The 18,274-nt window shown below is 45.5% G+C and overlaps 3 protein-coding genes and 4 non-coding genes across 7 annotated transcripts in view; 2 read left to right on the forward strand and 5 right to left on the reverse strand.

The window, feature by feature from the left end:
• Positions 1-2,320: 2,320 nt before the first annotated feature.
• On the reverse strand, positions 2,321-7,530 carry rps7 (ribosomal protein S7). Its single transcript, XM_026998929.2, has 7 exons — positions 7,467-7,530; positions 6,701-6,784; positions 6,550-6,621; positions 5,991-6,134; positions 4,932-4,996; positions 3,032-3,182; positions 2,321-2,438 (listed from the first exon to the last, which is right to left on the reverse strand). Exons 2-7 carry the CDS (start codon positions 6,773-6,775, stop codon positions 2,361-2,363), a joined length of 585 nt encoding a protein of 194 aa, XP_026854730.1. The 5' UTR covers positions 6,776-6,784; positions 7,467-7,530; the 3' UTR covers positions 2,321-2,360.
• LOC113570587 lies at positions 2,786-3,004 on the reverse strand. Its single transcript, XR_003409906.2, has one exon. It is a non-coding gene; the product is annotated as a small nucleolar RNA SNORA73 family (small nucleolar RNA).
• Positions 3,341-3,559, reverse strand: LOC113570585. Its single transcript, XR_003409905.2, has one exon. It is a non-coding gene; the product is annotated as a small nucleolar RNA SNORA73 family (small nucleolar RNA).
• Positions 5,063-5,281, reverse strand: LOC113570588. Its single transcript, XR_003409907.2, has one exon. It is a non-coding gene; the product is annotated as a small nucleolar RNA SNORA73 family (small nucleolar RNA).
• Positions 6,249-6,465, reverse strand: LOC113570589. The gene has a single exon (XR_003409908.1). It is a non-coding gene; the product is annotated as a small nucleolar RNA SNORA73 family (small nucleolar RNA).
• Positions 7,531-7,571: 41 nt separating the features above from the next.
• Positions 7,572-11,235, forward strand: rnaseh1 (ribonuclease H1). The gene is made up of 8 exons (XM_026998928.2): positions 7,572-8,065; positions 8,159-8,265; positions 8,387-8,548; positions 8,784-8,883; positions 9,489-9,543; positions 9,675-9,759; positions 9,912-10,036; positions 10,339-11,235. The coding sequence occupies exons 1-8, from the start codon at positions 7,935-7,937 to the stop codon at positions 10,423-10,425; spliced, it is 852 nt and encodes a 283-aa protein (XP_026854729.1). The 5' UTR covers positions 7,572-7,934; the 3' UTR covers positions 10,426-11,235.
• A 6,774-nt stretch (positions 11,236-18,009) lies between these two features.
• The window catches only part of myt1la (myelin transcription factor 1-like, a), a 57,582-nt gene continuing 57,317 nt past the window's right edge, over positions 18,010-18,274 (forward strand). The window contains exon 1 of the mRNA XM_026999012.2: positions 18,010-18,074. The gene's annotated coding sequence lies outside the window, so the exon portion shown is untranslated. The remainder of the gene's footprint in view (positions 18,075-18,274) is intronic.

The raw sequence follows: 18,274 nt of genomic DNA on the forward strand, positions 1-18,274 counted from the left end.
TAGTCAAGAGTAAAAAGCCTATGAGAGGTTAGGTAAAGGTTAAATACACGTCATCTGCCTCTCAGCGTGTGATTCGCGTGTTCGTGTGTCACTCAGGGCTTATCCGTCTAATCAGTGTGTGTGATTGATGAATTTGTGTATCAATCTGTGTGAAACTAACCAATAAACAATCATGAAATCACTAACGCTTTTACCCTTTACGACGGAATCGGAAACATTTCCTTCCTTATTTATGCGACAGCTAGGTGAGCTCACTAAAATGTGCGAAAAGTTTACAGCTGCTGAAGTTGCAGTGATTTTAGAAAGTAGTGACGAAGATAACAGGTTTAGGGGCGGGGGGTGTTGATTCCTTGGATGAAAACGAACACGAAAATAATATAGATCGATGACAAAATGAATTAAAATTTATTTTTTATAAAATTGCTATAATAGTGGACTTCGATACGGTCACATTTGGGCACCATGTCTGCTAGTAGCGTTAGCTAACCTATCTAGGTTAGCAAGCTAGATGCTGCTTTTGTTCAGTATTCGTCAAATTGATTTCTAATACAAGAGTCATGGTTTTGTATGACAAAATTGACTGTCAGTTAGTAAAATTAAGCTAGTACAGTAGCTGTATGGATGGATGCATGTTTTGGCCGAACTTGAATACTCTTCTGTGCAGCTGAGACTTCTTGTTTGCCGTTTTCACTTGCATACATGATATTTAAAGTCATTGTTCAGGCACATTGTATTTCAGTCCATCTAAGATTTGGTAAAACTAGAGTGACGGACCACTTTTACACAGTAAACAATTCTACAAACTGTCATTTAAGACATCTATTACACATTTCTATATTATATTTATATATTTCATGCATTTGTAAACCAAACACTTCGGTAAACTTATTTCAAAACACCAAAACACTTGGTTTACATGGAATATGATACATTTCTTGAATTGGACCTCATTTTCATCTTTATAGCCATATTATTTCCTTAAGGTCAAACTATTTCCTCTAGGTCAAATGGTACCGTATTACGAAGAGAGCTGACATTGGTCTGAACATATTCACATGAAACATGGGTATTATACTATAAATAAGAACCTATTAAAGTGAATTAATGAAAAATATGCAAAAACAGAAAATGTCCTTAGACTTAAGAGGGTTAAGACTAAACACCAACAAAAGAAACAATAATATGCAAGTAAATGAGAAACAAAACTGGACTTATAAATTACTAGTTGTGGTTTTACATTCTGTAATTAAGGTTTTCTACCTTGGTCAGAAAGGAGCCTAAAAACAATCCTTACAAATCTGACAAAACTGCGACAAAAGCCAAAGTATAGCAAGACTCATCAGCATCCTCTGCTGGAGAAGTATTGTCTGAGCTTTTAAACGTAGCTATCATGGTAATCAGTGATGGGCAAATTTAAATTTACTAGTTGTGCAGTCAGCATCATCTCTGAAATGGTCACCATTTTGTCCCAAAATACAATCCAAAACTAGCCCGATACAGGCTCAACTTCTAAAGAAATTCAGTAAGCGGTGACTTCCTATTTACCATCCGGTACCAATACCACTCACTGAAATGCAGAGGTTTTGCAAACGATATAACACATCAGCCATACAAGTGAAAGGTTGAGTGTTAAATAGTCTGGTGTTATGCACAATTCATGTTCACCAGCCCTTCACTTCAAGACAAGTGTGACCACAGAATCATTGCTGGCTGGCAGGAGGGTATTAGATGCCAAATGATCCAGTAGTTACACTGATACAAGATTATTGGCCATAAAAGTATCTGCTCAAAACCCACCTCTACGCTACCATGTCAGTGAACATTTTGTTGAGAATAGAATATCAACCCATTCTATTAACAAGGGTCTTAAGAGTCAAACTGGCCAATGAAAACCAGGCCAGACAGTGGCCAACCAATAGGACAGATACCTGCTAGTGAGCACAGACAAAAGATTTTAGCATGCATCAAGACTCAGTTTAAAAAAAAAAAGAAAAAAAGAAGACAATTCATGCCACAAAAAGAACAAAATGTACATAAATCACTCTACAGCCTTCAGCTCTCTAAATTCACTCCCAGTAATGGAACCTTGAGGTGAACATTGGTTTTACTATACTGCATCCTGGAGCTTCAGACCTTCATAAATCAGTTGTAAATTAATAAGCAACTAGGCACTGCCCCCCTTTCACAGGCTTAAAAGGAAAAAGCAGCTTTATCTTTAATTGAACTGCAGTATCTTTAAAGTGCAAGTGTAATATGTTAAAGGAATGGGGTATGGTCAGAATCAGAGTAATGTCCAAGCTGCTGAATAAAGAACTCGTGATGGTGGACATGGTATACAAATTTATTTTGCCATCTGCACTTTACAGTTGGAATTCTGGGAATTCAAATACAACATCTTTGCCTGTGAGCTTCTTGTACACACCAGAGAAGGTCTCAACCTGAAAAAGAATTTGAGCATTAGAATTAATGAGGATTCCCCCCCCCCCCAAAATCTCCCACACACACACACAGAGATCTAGAACTTAAAAAGGTTAAAGATCACTGAATAACCAGTAAGCTTTAAAATACAATTTCATGCCTGAAATGTACATTTGTGAATTTTATAGTTCCTTCTGTTTGTTTACAATACCAACACCTAATCAAAGACAATACGCATCTTTATGGAGAGCTGCAGGCTGTCAAATGCACTGCTAAAAACCAATGCCCCAACATTAGTGCAGTTCACAACAATAAGCTTAACAACCTAATAAAAACATGCTGAACAAGGTCCAGCTTAAACAGTAAAGAATGTGCCCTACATGGTTTACCTCCCCAGTAACGGCCCAAAGGGCTCTGGGAAGATCTAGGAATATACAGGACGCCGTCCTCACCAGCCAAAGGCCGGGGACATGCATGATATCCAACGTCGTGGAACGGGACTGTACGTCACTGCACTGATGTGCTACGCTCCCATACGCCACACAGACAGAGCCGTATGAGACATCTCACAGGGTGTCCACGTTGGTTAGTTTGAGAATGAAGCAGTACTCACTTTGTGCTCAACGTTATTTTGCTGCGCCTTGTCAAGATGCACCTTGATGAGCCGACTACTGTCGAGTTTCACGCGAATCCTTTTGCCAACAATCTCACTGGGGAAGACCAGATCTTCAAGGATGGCATCATGCACAGCAGTAAGAGTTCGGCTACAGGACAAAGCCATAATTAAAATATTAAAATGAAACAAACTGTAGATATTGCACCAACATGCACCCCACTAAAACCTGGACCAAAAAGTTAAAATGAACAAAGTATATACATTAAATGTACAAAAAACAAACAAACACCACCTCCCAAGTAAATAAATTGTGCCCTGCATGGTTTACCTCCCCATTAACGGCCCAAAGGGCTCTGGGAAGATCTAGGAATATACAGGACGCCGTCCTCACCAGCCAAAGGCCGGGGACATGCATGCTATCCAACGTCGTGGAACGGGACTGTACGTCACAGCACTGATGTGCTACGCTCCCATACGCCACACAGACAGAGCCGTATGAGAAATCTCACAAGGTGTCCACGTTGGTAGATCATAAAGGGTTGTAAAAAATCTTATACTTAATACAAAGACTTTAAAGGGGACCCATTATGTGTTTCCAATTTTACCCTTTTAGTGTTATATAGCTTTTGCATGTAAATGGTGTGCAAAGCTACAAAGCTCAAAATATATACCAGAGTAATTCTCTCAAAAGAAACCCATTTTCTCAGCTACTTGAAATGGTGAGTCAGAATGTAAGCTGTTTTCTTTGTTACATGACAATGCAATCATGGAACACTTTGCATTGTTTAGCTTCTGAGCTGCCCTTCATGATATACTTTAAAGATTAGCTCGAATCTGAGAATATTACAGTTCTCAAACAAAACTCATTTTATCAGATTGCCTAGACATCTTTTCAAATAATTAGTTTCACCACTGAAGTGGAAACGATGTTAGCTAGAAGGAGCGAGTTTATGTCTCTAGGACACCTAAATAATTAACTAGATAGCTCGCGTCTAATTTGACTTGAAAGAAATATTAGAAGCTTCCTGGACAAAGGAATAGATAAGGATGCAGCTTATATTGTACATTTCCATGACAACAGGCTTCTTCTTTTAATGGGACAGAGGGATGAAAAAGGTTATCCTCCACACAAATAAGACAGTTCAGCATACTACTCAGTTAACCAGCTTTACTAGCTAAATGGGACAGTTACTTGGAGCTAGCCAGCAGCTAACATTAGCTAGTGATACCACCTGAACTACTTGTTTTCCCATCTCAACATAAATAAAAACCATGAAGCATATTTCAATTTGAATAGCTAAGCAACACTCAGCTACAGACTTCTATGCTAACAAGGCTAATTTGACAACTAATCTTAGATTACAATGGTTTTGCTCATCAGATGTAGGCCCACTTAATTTTTTAGCATTCTATGTCACTGTTCAAGCATGAAGGTGGATGTATGATTACAAGCTGTAATTTTATGAGATAAATTCACTGTTGGACAGTGAACAGTTTGGAAACCACCAGACACTAATGATTTCTAAGACTAAGTCCAGCTTGAACATACTTGGTGCCTAAAAAGAGAGAGAGGAAGAGAAAAAAAAATAAAAAAAATCACCTACAGAAAAGCATACCATTTTCAGTCCTTCAAACGTCAGCTAATTTTTATTGTTAAACCCAAATTTGCATTATTCTCAAGCGCCGTCCGCAGACTGCAAAATGGGCAGAACATGTGGGGGTAGAACTGTTGACCAATCAGCAGACTGGGCTCATCGGGTCTGGGGGCTTTAAAACAGGAGCTCCAACAGATCGTTCCAGACAGAAGGCAAAGAGGGGTGTACAGTATGAACAAACAAATTTTTGTAACTCTGACGTGTTAAAGTCTATTGTATTGTACCCCGTTGGTCAGACTTACCTCCTGGGACGCTTCTGCTTGTTCTTTGTACGGCTTTTCCTTGTAGGTTTTGGCAGGATTCTCCTCTGCAACAAAAACTCTGGATTAAACCATTGTGACTTCTAACCAATCCATTTCAGTAGCACTTTTAGCACTGTGCCCTGCATGGTTTACCTCCCCAGTAACGGCCCAAAGGGCTCTGGGAAGATCTAGGAATATACAGGACGCCGTCCTCACCAGCCAAAGGCCGGGGACATGCATGCTATCCAACGTCGTGGAACGGGACTGTACGTCACTGCACTGATGTGCTACGCTCCCATACGCCACACAGACAGAGCCGTATGAGACATCTCACAGGGTGTCCACGTCGGTTGTGTTTAATCGCAATAGGCCCAAATTCTGTATCAAACACAAAAAGCTGGCATGTAGTTGCTAAGAGGAAAAAAACCTGTCCTGAACTCGGAGCTGCACAATTATCAACTCACCAAATATGCAAATACAACATCCAAAAAGCAATATTAAAAGTGCGATAGAGGTGCAGCCGTTTAGGCTTCAGGTTCTCAAGCAATGAGCAATTAATGGAATGATGTCTAAATTTTAAATGATGCATAAAAAATATATAATTGAACAAATGCCTCTGATCAAGGGCTGCCTGCACTAAATTAGAATTTTTTTTAAAAAATCACAGCCAAGTACAACTGCAATAATTTAGTTCATGCTGCAGCTCTGAAAATACGTTCCAAAATAAGCTTTACACAGCATGCATTAGTTCACACATCTGATGTGGTCTACAGTAGAAATGTATTAAGAGAACGGTATTAGTTACAGATCCATATTAAGGATGGTTCAAGGGCAAAAAACAGCTCACTGCTGGAGTCTAACCACTCATCTTGAATAAGATCTCAGGTTGTCATTCTCAGTCATGGATCCCATACTAGGACAAGCTACCCATAATGAACTCAAACAGCACTTCGGACCAACCGCTTACGACAACGTCAATTTGTTCAGCCTTGCCCACAGTAGACATGTGCAGGGTTTAAACACCAGGGGAAGCATGGTGTCACTGCGGTGCCCCCCTACCTGTGCAATGAAGACCACATGCTTGCCACTGAACTTCTTCTCCAGCTCGCGAACGAGCCGCACCTGGATCTTCTGGAATGCCTTCAGCTGGGGCACAGGCACGAAGATGATGATGGCTTTCCTGCTACCGCCAACCTCAATTTCCTGAACACAAAGCAGGCAAACGGTTTGATTTACAACCCTGTTGCTCAGATCCTGTGCTTACGACACAATATACCTTTCAGAGCTCAGGCCAAAAACATTTTCTTTGGAAGCTGAGATTGTACCCTGCATGGTTTACCTCCCCAGTAACAGCCCAAAGGGCTCTGGGAAGATCTAGGAATATACAGGACGCCGTCCTCACCAGCCAAAGGCCGGGGACATGCATGCTATCCAACGTCGTGGAACGGGACTGTACGTCACTGCACTGATGTGCTACGCTCCCATACGCCACACAGACAGAGCCGTATGAGACATCACAGGGTGTCCACGTTGGGTCATTTTGCATCAAGTTTAAATTTTAAACTACAAAGATTTAAAAGGACACTATTGAGAAGGTGAAAAAAAAACAAACACTAACCTTAGCAGCTGTAATATTGAGCTCCCTCAGCTGAGCCTTCAAGTCAGAGTTCATCTCCAGCTCAAGAAGAGCCTGATAAAGAAAGTTAAACATTACAACAAAAAACTAACCAAGACTACACACTACAACCCAACAACTAGATTTACCATACCTGGGAAATGCCAGATTCGAACTCGTCTGGCTTTTCGCCGTTCGGCTTCACGATCTTCGCGCTGGTACTGAACATGGCCTATGTCTGAAACCAAACATAAGCTTCATGTAAATATTACGCTCTCTTAGCGTTAGCTAACCTATAGTCATGTGAAATTAACCTATCAAATCTGAAAGAGTTTAGCCAATACACAGCTACCGGTGGCTAGCTAGCAAGCCAGCCTAACTTGCTGTCTAGTTAGCTGTTAAATATATCCATTCTTACGATGACATACTAGAAGTGTTATTTAAAAATGATAAATTAATAAATCCGCATAGACAGCTATACAAAAGAAACATCTATGTGTAAAAACGTGCACTGCCCCATACATTCATAAGGAGTGCTCTCTGCATGGCAGCATTAGCCAACCTGGCTAACGAGTGTTCGTCGTTATAAAGTTGGCTAGAGTACTTGATCCTGATTTAATACAAAAGGTCTAACGAATTCGCGGCATTAATCGGCGGACAGCACACATTCGCAGTGTCCCAATACAGCCCACAAGGCCCCAAGTCTTTGTAACTCAGTTCTCCATGAGATTAACTCACATTAGCTAGCCATTTAGTTATAATATCCGCTTCTTTAAATTGCCATCCAATGCTCCAACTACTTTTATCTAACGTATCCTCGCATGTTTACACAATATAAGACAATAAACGAGTAATACACTCTTGATTTTAACCATTTTTAACATATTATCTTCTTAACCGATCACAATCAACTAACCCACCTCAGTCAACGACGGCCTGGAAAGAGGCCGTAATCTCGCGAGAGGCCGGTAAAAGCGCGTTGCTGTGGGAATCATGGGAAATCCATTTCCTCTCCCAACCTACAGGGGGTGAAGTTACTTTTAACGGTAACAACAACGATGGCTGGCTAACAAGGACAGTAGTGTAGTTAGTCAACAACAGAACTGGGTTCTCATGCTGGTAATTCGCCTGTTTATTTCGTAAACATGTAAATGTACGTCTCTATAAGCATTCTTAGGCATTTAAGAAGCCATCATATTTCCTGTGCAAGGCGAAGCTAGATTAGCCAGCCATTAGCTTCAACCATTTGCGCTCTTCTCTTTTTATTACCTTTAAACGTGTCGTTGAAATACGTTTTAAAGGAATGCGTCCTGCTCTCAGCAACGCGCCGGATGTCGATTAACTAGCTAGGCTTTATTGGGTTCTTCATAATGGTCTGAGTAACGCTCATGTTGAGACTTCCTAGTTTTTGCAGTCTCATACGCAGGGCAGTGTGTAGCAGTGCCGAGGAGATGGGAAGGAAAGGCGGTTTCTTTTACGCCGTGAGGAAAGGTCATACGCCCGGCGTGTACCAGACATGGTGAGTCTGGCGACGCTTTAACACTGCTCACAACACACTTCGCTTCTGCCGTTGGGTCGTGCAGGTGTAACTCTACTACTCTCTGTCCTAAAGGGAAGACTGTAAAGACCAGGTGGACAGATTTCCGAATGCACGTTATAAAAAGTTCGCCTCTGAAGAGGACGCTTGGTCCTTCGTAAGGAGCGACGCTCCGACAGAGGGTAATGGGCGCTTGCTTTCTTGAGCGGTGGATCAGTCGCCGTCACTTCTCTCATAATCTTCATCATCAAACTAATTCCTGGAAGCGCAAATCATATCCAGTTAACGTTTCTGTTTCTTTAGATTGCAGTGATCCCCAGTTGCCTAAAAGTCTCGATGGTGGTAAAAGGCCCAGTGAGGATGACGTAAACGACGGAGCAAGTGTAAAACGAGTGAAATTGGCAGAGAGGGCACCGCAACCTAACACCTCAGCTTCCATAAATGCAGATGGGTTTACTTGCATGGGTAATCGTCTCAAGTCTTCTTTTAATAGACCTATGGTATAGCATGTTATATTTTAGATCCTCATAAGTAAAAAGCCTTCATACACCAGTGTGACCTGCATAATCTGTATAACTTGCATTTAATTAAAAACTAAGTCTTCAAAAATGTTCATAGAACAAAGGACACTTCTTTGAGCTTTCAAGATTCTGCTGTAAAGTTGTGTTTTTAAGCTTACAGGCATTTTGTTTTGCTGCAGGAGATGCTGTGGTGGTGTATACAGATGGCTGCTGTACAGGCAACGGGAAGACTGGGGCTCGTGCAGGAATTGGAGTATACTGGGGTCCTGATCACCCTCTGTGAGTAATACGGAATAATGGAAGAATGTAATTAGAGTAACTGGAATTTCAGTCCAAGACATGCAGCCCCAGTGTACTGATCCTTTGGTTGCAGTACTGGAGACATATTGTTTACTTGTAATATGCCACGGTGTTTAACAGGTTTTGAATGCCTTTATGGGAAAAGTGGTGAAACATCTTCAGGATTATACAAGTCCAGTCACCTTGAACTTTTACTACAGGGGTGTCAGTCCAGTCCCTGAAGGCCAGTCCAGCAGAGTTTAGCAATTGCTCTGCTCACACACACTGATTAAACCTGGCAACTGATGAGTTGAAGCAGGTGTATTTAAGCATGTCAGTCCCCAAACCACACTGGTCTCTGGCTTTCTCAGACTAGGATTTAACACCACATTAACTAATTAGTTAAGCACACCTGATTCAACTCATCAGTCAATTGCCATGTTTAGTAGGTGTGAGTGGAGCAATCAAACCTTTGCTGGATTCTGGCCTTCCTGGATCGGACTTTGACGCTCCTGTACTAGACCATTATCTTGATCGCAAAACAGACATTTTGAAAACACATGAAAACTCATGAGATTGTGTGTATGCACGTGCACTTTCTGCAGTAATGTTGCTGAGAGGTTGCCTGGGAGACAGACAAACCAAAGAGCTGAGCTGCAGGTAGGAATGAGGTTTTCATCTTCAATTCCAGAAACTCTTAAATTAAGTCTGTAGGAAAGACCTTTTATTTATTTATTTATTTATTTATTTTTTATTGCACTTTGCATCATCATTTTTAACTTGTGGTTCAGGCAGCCTGTAGGGCACTGGAGCAAGCCAGAGACAGGAGTATCAAGAAGCTTGTGCTCTACACAGACAGCAAATTCACCATTAATGGTACGCTTGACCTCCTATCCAAGTTGTGCATGGCATATTCGAAAATCCTCCCTTTCACTCCTCTCATGCAGTCATCATAAGGAAATCCTGAAGTCTTCGTGTATATATATGCTTGGCATAGCTCATGTGAAATTTCCTGCTTTGGTGTAAAGGGATCACAAGCTGGGTGAAGAAGTGGAAGACCAACGGCTGGAAGCTGACAACAGGCGGGCATGTGCTTAATAAAGAGGACTTCCAGAAGCTTGACGAACTAAATGCAGAACTTGAGGTTGTATGGGTATGTTTCCTGATGCTCTTTGCACTATGATGGATCTTAAGGTCGTCAGAGCATCTCTTCTTAAGCAAGCAGAGGAATTGTGCAAGTGTTTGTTTCACCGACGGTCCGTCCAGAGGCTTGCACTTGCTTTGGTGCATATGACTTTAACAAATGTTTTTAGAGAGTGGCTACATCCCCCTGAATACTGCAGCATGGAACCCCTATATTTAGATTCAATACATCACTTGCCATTATGGTAAGTAGAAAGTTTTAAGAAATATATTTGGCCATATTTATTGTCCACTGTCCTTTCTCCTTTTTAGATGCATATCCCAGGCCACGCTGGCTACACAGGGAATGAGGAGGCAGACAGACTCTCCAGAGAGGGAGCAGCCAAGCCTGACTGTTAGCTGCACAAGATTTCTGCTGTACTAATGTTCCATGGATTTGGGTCATTTCTAGGCACTTCATTTTATGTATTTGGTCCATAAAGGATAACTCTTGCACATTTGTGGGTTTTGTTGTTTTTGTTTGTTTGTTTTTTGCTTATTTTTTGGACATGTCCAGCAGTCCTTTCCAGATTATACACAGTTGAAAATCTTTCCATTTTACATTGTATTTTTTATGTAAATAAAGAGCTTCTTTTGCTGGATGTGCAGAACGTGGAGCGGATAGTCTCTTCTGCTAGGAATTAGTTGCTATTATAGGAGCAGTCAAAGATGAGGACACAAACAGCAGTTAAACATGTTCTTAGACTATACATATTCATTTGTTTCCAAGCAGTATAAACAGATTACGATAGATTACTTAAAACTAGTCGCCCTTTGCAGCACTCCCGAGCAATGGGGTTAACGTATTCCATGTTCCACCCACAGTAATACCCCATTTTTAACAGGAGATGGCAGTGCACTTTGTACTACTGATTGTGCTGAATCTGACAAGGTACCAATGGAGTGTACCCCTGTTGTAACATGATTAAGAACATGTAATTTTCTTCACTATTTTCGTTTTGCACTTTAGTAAATTACAAAACTTTGCAGTTCTGCATTTAAAAGTAATGTTTTTTTTTCAAAGTAAACATATTTGAGCCTTATGCAAACATATTTATCCTCAATCATAAATATTTGAGATATACTTCAGGATTTAATATTTTCCGATGAAAGTTCACGGCTGAAGATTAGCACATGGCAGTTTGAATAAAAATTACCGCTTGTATGCAACACTGAGCACTCGAGCATGCTTTATATAACTTCTGATGACGATGTTGAATATGTTTATATATATTACTGAGTGCAGCGTATGTTCACGCACTGTTTATACATGCCCCAGTGCATACTTCTCGTATAAGCACAACCTCAACACCGCGTTCCGCACCGTGATGTCGCCCGAGCTTCAGCCGCTTCTCTGCGGCCGTCGTCTAGACACCGAAGCTGCACGTCGGTTCAAATTCTGATAAGCCTAGCAGCAGCGAGAGTGAGAACATACTCTCCTCTGAGAAGCAGTGCAGGTGTGGATCTCAGCGTGGCTCTCTGCGGGCTGCGCTCTGATCTCCAGCGCCGGGCCCTAGTTCCTCCGAGAGCCTGCAGAGCCACGTGTCCTTGACTCCAGGATATGAAGGCAACGCCTAAAGAGCCAGACAGAAGGTGATTCATATAGCTGGCAGGGTTTAGTCTGCATCCCCTCACGCAGCTGCAGGAATACGGAGGCTTGTCGGTAAGGCTTTGGCCTCTCCTCACAGAAGGTTCTCCACAGTGTTTGACACACTCCAGACCGCATTAAGCTACAGTGCGGCACTGGGCGCGACGGAGTCTTCAGCGAACTAAATGAAAGCCCAGGACCTCAGCGCCCCGCAGCCGAACGCTTCTCACCCGGCTCATTCACGCCGTAACGCCGCTGTGGAAAGGAGCTCCCTCGGCCTTCGGCTTGATTGCCGATGTACCGTAGCGATGATTTGTCGCAAACGAAGGGAGGCAGGAGGCTGAGAAAACGCCCTGTTGTTACCGCGCATCTGCTCGTGCCGCTCTTCAAACGGCGCCTCGCAGCTGACGCGCGTCCTCAAATCTGTGAGGACGTGCAGGGGGAATTTCCGCTAATGAATCCGGTGCGCGCTCGCTCCGAGGCCTCTTTGTGCCGGAACATCAGTGGCAGCGGCAGTCGAGGCAGGCGCAGGGAGTCACAATCAAACGCGGCGGTAGCCGTTACCGCGGGAGGCAGAGCTGCCGCTCGTAACCGAGCAGACATCTGTTTCCATGACAGCTGTCTGGAGCGGGATCAGCCTAACTAACTCCCTGCCTCAGAACTAGTCTGACTGTTTGATATCTCTAGCGGACACAAAGTGGTAAGAAGGTTCTGTCGGCAATGCTCTGCAGTGCTTTGTTTGGTGGCGCGAACGTAACGAGAGAAGTCGTGAGGGGCGTTTTCATTTCGCGCGCCTGTGAACCCAGCGTGATCAGAGCGCCCGGGACGGAGGCGGGATGAGAAAAGTAAACACGAGCGTGGAGCGCGCCGCTCCAGTTTGAGAGGGGAGTAACGCGGGCGCCGCCGAGGGCTCTGAAGCCGCGCTGAAGAGCAGGCGGAGAGCCTGCCTTGCAGCTGTGGAGGAATTAAGTTTGGAATGAAGCTACCGCGCAAATCGGCGAGGAGGTTTTTAAGTGGGATCGGTTTCGCCGGCCCTTCAGCATCTCTGAAAGCTGCGGTCTCCATGCCCAGGTCGAGGTGCCTTTCCTCTGTCAGCGCGCCTGTCTGGGCTCAAGCCTTCTCCCCCCGCACCCCGGTCCGGGCCTGGTCCGGCCACGTGCAGTCGGCCTGGCGTACAGATGGTTGTGAGGAGGGCTGTGCCCTCAGAGTGGGACACAACAAGGTGAGCGCTGGCACTGCGGCATCCTGCTGCCACACATGCTTGCGCTCTCTCTCTCTCTCTCTCTCTCTCTCTCTCTCTCTCTCTCTCTCTCTCTCTCTCTCTCTCCCCCCTCCCTCCTCTTTCGCTTCCCCTCTCACCCCTCCCCCCTCTCTCCCTCTCTAGTCTCCCTCTCCTGCCCCCAGTACACCTGTTCAGAAATGCCCCTTCGCTCAGACCCTTTATCCTCCAGCACAACAACGCTCATTGTTTGCTCAGGAGGAAGTGCAGCATTTTTAATTATTTTTTTCTATGTTTTTTCTATGTCTATGTTTTTTAGTCTGTTAAAACTGGTACTAAATAAACATTACATTTCCAAAGGCACACATGACTATACTGTGAGTTTCCAATTTGAGGGGAAAGTATCTTTAACTATATTGAACGGCCCAGCCCCCACTCTCACTGGACCGTGTTTAAGTTCTGCTGCAAAAGAACAGTAACTTTCTGAGCACTAAGACTGCCAGCAAGGTTTCTCTTTTCTCTACGTTTTATAAGCTATAGGAAACTACAATTTTAATGAGGCACAGGCAGGAAAAACAGCGAGCTCCTCCTTGCTTTGTCCAAAAGCAGGGACGTAGCATATCGTTTAGTTCCCGCGTGACACCAGAACAACACGGCTTTCTGAGCACATGCTGCTTCTTTGTTTTCCTCCTGTCAGATGTGTCAATTAGAAAATCGAATCAAACCCTTTACATGCAATTGCTCCCACTGGAAAGCAAGCATTACTCGATCTTTAAACACGCAATGTCCTTGACCCGAATAGTGCAGATGGCCAGGCTGTGGGCCGGCGCTCGAGCGGGAGAGCTCGTCTAACGCGCGCGCCTCTGCCTGGCCTGCAGGATGCCTCACGCTGTTCGTGACTCTCTCTTCGAGCCACCTGAGAACTCCAGGGAGCTGAAGCCTGCGGCAGACGGTTCATTCTCTTAAAGTGGAGAAGACCATGTGTGCGTGCGTGCGTATGAAGAAGAGAGAGAGAGAGAGAGACATCAAGACAGACATCAAGACCATTATCATTCCACCGCTACCCTTGAGGTATCCTTGGTCCCTAATCCTAAGATTTACATGTAGGTTCACAAACTGGCTGAGGGAACATATCTGGGAGTGCTTGACATCACTTGCAGTGAAAGGTAATTACAAGGAGGGCTATGAAATGTTATTGAGATGTTAAATTATTAGTTCATAACTGCATGTAGATATTTCAGAGGCTTGCAGTAGGTTTCTATACATTTCAGTTACTGTATGTTCTCCCCAGAGGGACTGAAAGGAGGTGAGCAAGCAGGAACACCTTAGGTCAGTAAAACTTGTGCTGCGTGAGGTCATGGGGTCACTAACGGCTCCTCTAACTAGCGCCTGACCAGTAGGAGCCATTATCCTGGGGGAAAGTCACAGGTCATTTGGCATGCTCTCAGCTGCCCTTGACCGCCCAGCTGCCCTTGACCGCCCTCGCCAAGGGAGAGAGAGCGAAAGAGAGGGAGAGATGGAGACGTACAGAGAAATGGAAATACAGAGAGAAGTAGACAGAGATAGAGAGATAGAGATGGAGAGCAAGTGAGGACAAGGTGAAGAACAAATGGTGCCATTAAAGGAAGCAGCTGCTCGCTGGAGCCGGAGCAGCTCTCTCCGACCCCGCCATCCGTAATGATGACAGGGTCAGCGGGGCAGCGGCGCTCTCCGCCACTCCGCGCCACGCCGCCATCCATCAGCCCCTGCGCCTCTAATTACGCGCCCCGCACGCTCTAACCAGCCGTGAGATATCATTACCCCAACGGGAAAGGCCCCCGGGCGCCGAGGGCCGGCAGTGGTGTGGATCGGTCTGCCCAGTTGGGTGGTGGCGGGGTGGTGGGGTTTGAACCGCATCCATATACTCCTGAGTATTAACCTCTCATTCCCAAACGCCGCCATCATCACTGAAACGTTCAGCAAGCGAGAGAGAGAGAGGAAATACCCTTTACTGAGCTGTAAAGCCTCAGTTAAATCTTTAGACTGAATTTAGACTGAATAAAAAATTTTTTACAAAGCAGCTGTTTGCGTTAACGTTGGCAGACGAGCAGAGCTCAACTACCCCCACTCTTACTGAGGAAGAAATGGCAGCTGGAGAACTGGCCTCCCTACTGCTATTGTTACTGAAGCCAGTTGATTCTGTTAGCAGAAAGAACGCTGAGTTGCATTTCGACGTTAGACTGCACTAATGTTCCTCTCTCTGCACTTGAGAGGCTTTGGAAAATAAAATCATAATTGCCACAATCAACTTGTGAACCTGGGTTACCTCCGAGCCCACGGCACCCTCCACACACACACACACACACACACACACCCCTCTCCCAGGCAGGAGCCTGCGATGAATCTTAATGAGAGCGGGACGCAGGCAGAGACACGGCGGGGTGCCGGGACCTGCCGAAAACGAGCAAGTTAAAGGGTGGGGGGGTAGAGGGGAGGAGAGAGGGATGAAGGAGAAATGCATGAATGGGAAAAAGCAGAGGACTGGGCTGGGGAAGTGGTGAGGTGTGTGAAAAGGAAGTGGCGGAAGGATCTCTGTCAGTGGCTGGCAAAGCGAAGACAAAGCCCGGGACTTCACTGAAGCAGAGACACTGGTGGGTGTAAATGACCGAGGAATTCTGCCGTTCAGGAGATAAATGTAAGCGAGGAGAAGAGAGCATCCCCACTGGATGAGGAACCGAGGTGAGGCACCGGAGAGGGGCTCGTTTGGACTGTCTAACGGCTCGCTTAGGCTGGGAACCCGTTGGTCGGAAAAGACAAATCTTATGAAGGCCAACACGAGAAACTCAGGTGGCCCCTGTCTTCTGTCTGAGGAATGGTTACTTACACTGACTCATCTATCAAATCTATCCTCTTTCTCTCTCTGTCTCTGACTCTCAGTCTCCCTCACCCTCTCTTTCTCCTCAGTTCCCCTCTAGAAGTCAATAAGCCTTTATCCTGACAGGACGTGTACGAGCGCACTGCTTCAATAATACCGGCTGGCTGCGAAGATTCAGACAGTCAGAGCACCCAGCACCTCATCAGCAAACAGCAGGGCCTACCTCCAACTTAATTAGCCTCCCCCGAGATCCTACTCTGACGGCATCAGCCCAAATGGCTGTGTGTGTGTTTGTGTGTGTGCGTGCGTGCGCGCGCGTGAGAGTCAGGAAGAGCGTGAGCACGCAGGAGTCTCCGCAGTTGGTTTCAGGTTATCAGGCATGAAGGAACGTCCTATTCCTGTTGACTGAGTAGAGTCGAGTCTACATGCATTGCTTCACAAGGATGCAGGGATGCGAAGGGAGAGATGGAGTGAGAGAGGAGAGAGAGAGAGAGAGAGAGAGAGAGAGAGAGACTGCTCTCAGTTCATATCTGGCTGCACCTTAGGGATGCCATCTCCCTCTCTCTCTCCCTCCTGTCTCTTTGTCTCTCTCTCTTTATTTTTCTCCCCCGTTCTCCCTCCTCTCTTCTGTGAGATGAGTCAGAGAGGGTTTGTTGTGCCTCATTTTCTGTCTCGTTGGAGCATGGCCTTCTGGAGCACAGCTGCCCTCACACACACACACAATAGCACGGCTCTCCCCGCACGCGCACACACACCAATACCACAGCTCGCTCTCCACACACACACCACAAAAGCATGGATCTTCCCGCACGCACACACACAATGCCAAAGCTTGCTCTGCACACACACTCCACAATAGCATTGCTCACCCTTCACACAACCAACACAGATACACATACGCACACATTAGCACTGCTCACCCTGCACACACACACACACACACACACAGCACAACAGTGCAGGTCGCTTGACACACGTCACACTAGCACAGCTTGCCCTGTGCACATACACACACCACAAAAGCACTGAGCAAACTGACTTGCCAGCATCAGCTAACACTCATCTAGAAATCTGCGTGAGAATGCAAGAAATGAAATGCATCTTTGTAAGTAAAGCCTTATTTACACAAGCATACATCATGCGTGCTGTGTGTGTGTGTGTGTGTGTGTGCGCGTGTGTGTAAGAGAACCTGTGGGTACTAAAGCTGCATATTTTGGTCACATGGAATGGAGAGTCTGCCCACTGTTCCTCTTACCCCACCCTACCCCCAAACACCTGAGAGGCCATTCTGCCCAGTGGCCCCCTGGAGGGCATTGCAGTGCTCATCACCCAGTCACCGCTTAATCATCGTGGGAGGGGGGATTGATGTGACGCATGTCTCTGTGCTGAGCCTGTGCCATCTGCTGAGCTTGGCAGTGTAGCGTAACCCGTGGGTGGAGCATTTTTCTCTCTCTCTATCTCTCACTCCCTCTCTCAGTCTCTCTCTCTCCTTCTCCATCTCTCTCTCTTTCTCTCTGTCACCAACTGCCATGACCAGGAAAGCAGTGAGGAGCTACACCCTTGCTTTTCGTGTGCCTGCACCTCAGAAAGTCTAGCAATGAGCTGATTAGCTCCCATCTCCCAATCTCCTCAGGCTATTAAAAGCTAATAGCTAATCGTGGCTCAGAAATCAACAGATCGAAAAGGAATTGCGGTTCTCCAGACTTTTTGGGAAGGCTCCGATTATAATAGTCCCGTTATGACAACCTGCGTGGCCAGTAGAGCCGCATTAAGCTGGATGAGGGGAGGAGCCCCAGTGAGCTGGGCAGAGCCACGATGGGAGCGTGAGGTCATTCACCCGACGCCCGTTTATCACGCAGTCCCGCCAAGCCCCACAGCTCCTCTGTCACCTTGACAACACAGCCCACAGCAACCTGCCCTGCATGGAACCAGCTATTGATTTTCAGTTCTCTCTCTCGCGCTCTCTCTCTCTCTTTCTCCCTCTCTCTCGTTTTTTAATTCCATTCCCTATACCTCCATCTCCACTTTCTCACTGCAATTTCTCTTTGAGCTACTAGCTGTACCTCTTTGAGCAGCTGTTAATAAATGTGCGTGAGAAAGTCTGCTCCTGGTGTCTAGACTAGTCCAAATGTTAGGGTCCTAAAAATCCTAAACATCAATACCTTGCTTATAGCTTCTCTCTCTCTCTCTCTCTCTCTCTCTCTCTCTCTCTCTCTCTCAAGCAGCAGAGGCTTGGCATGGTTCCCAGTCTGAAGTCAGCCTGGCATGGCAGCCAAGTCGCCCAGGAGGGAGCTGAGTGGCAGTGCCAGCTAAGGGCACTGCGGCATTTCAGACGGGGCGTCAGTGAGGTGTGTGTGCGTGCACTGGGGGGAGGGTTGCCATTAAAACCATTCCCCACTAATGAAAGGAGAATACGGTGCTATTATATGCAGCACTGCACACATACACATAGCAACCGACCTGCACACACTCACTGTTGTGTCAATAAGCACGCACACACACACACACACACGCCTCATCCAGTACTGCCCTGCACCCTGCCACTTGC

Source organism: Electrophorus electricus, chromosome 3 (assembly GCF_013358815.1).
Source record: "Electrophorus electricus isolate fEleEle1 chromosome 3, fEleEle1.pri, whole genome shotgun sequence".
Taxonomy (NCBI): Eukaryota; Metazoa; Chordata; class Actinopteri; order Gymnotiformes; family Gymnotidae; genus Electrophorus; species Electrophorus electricus.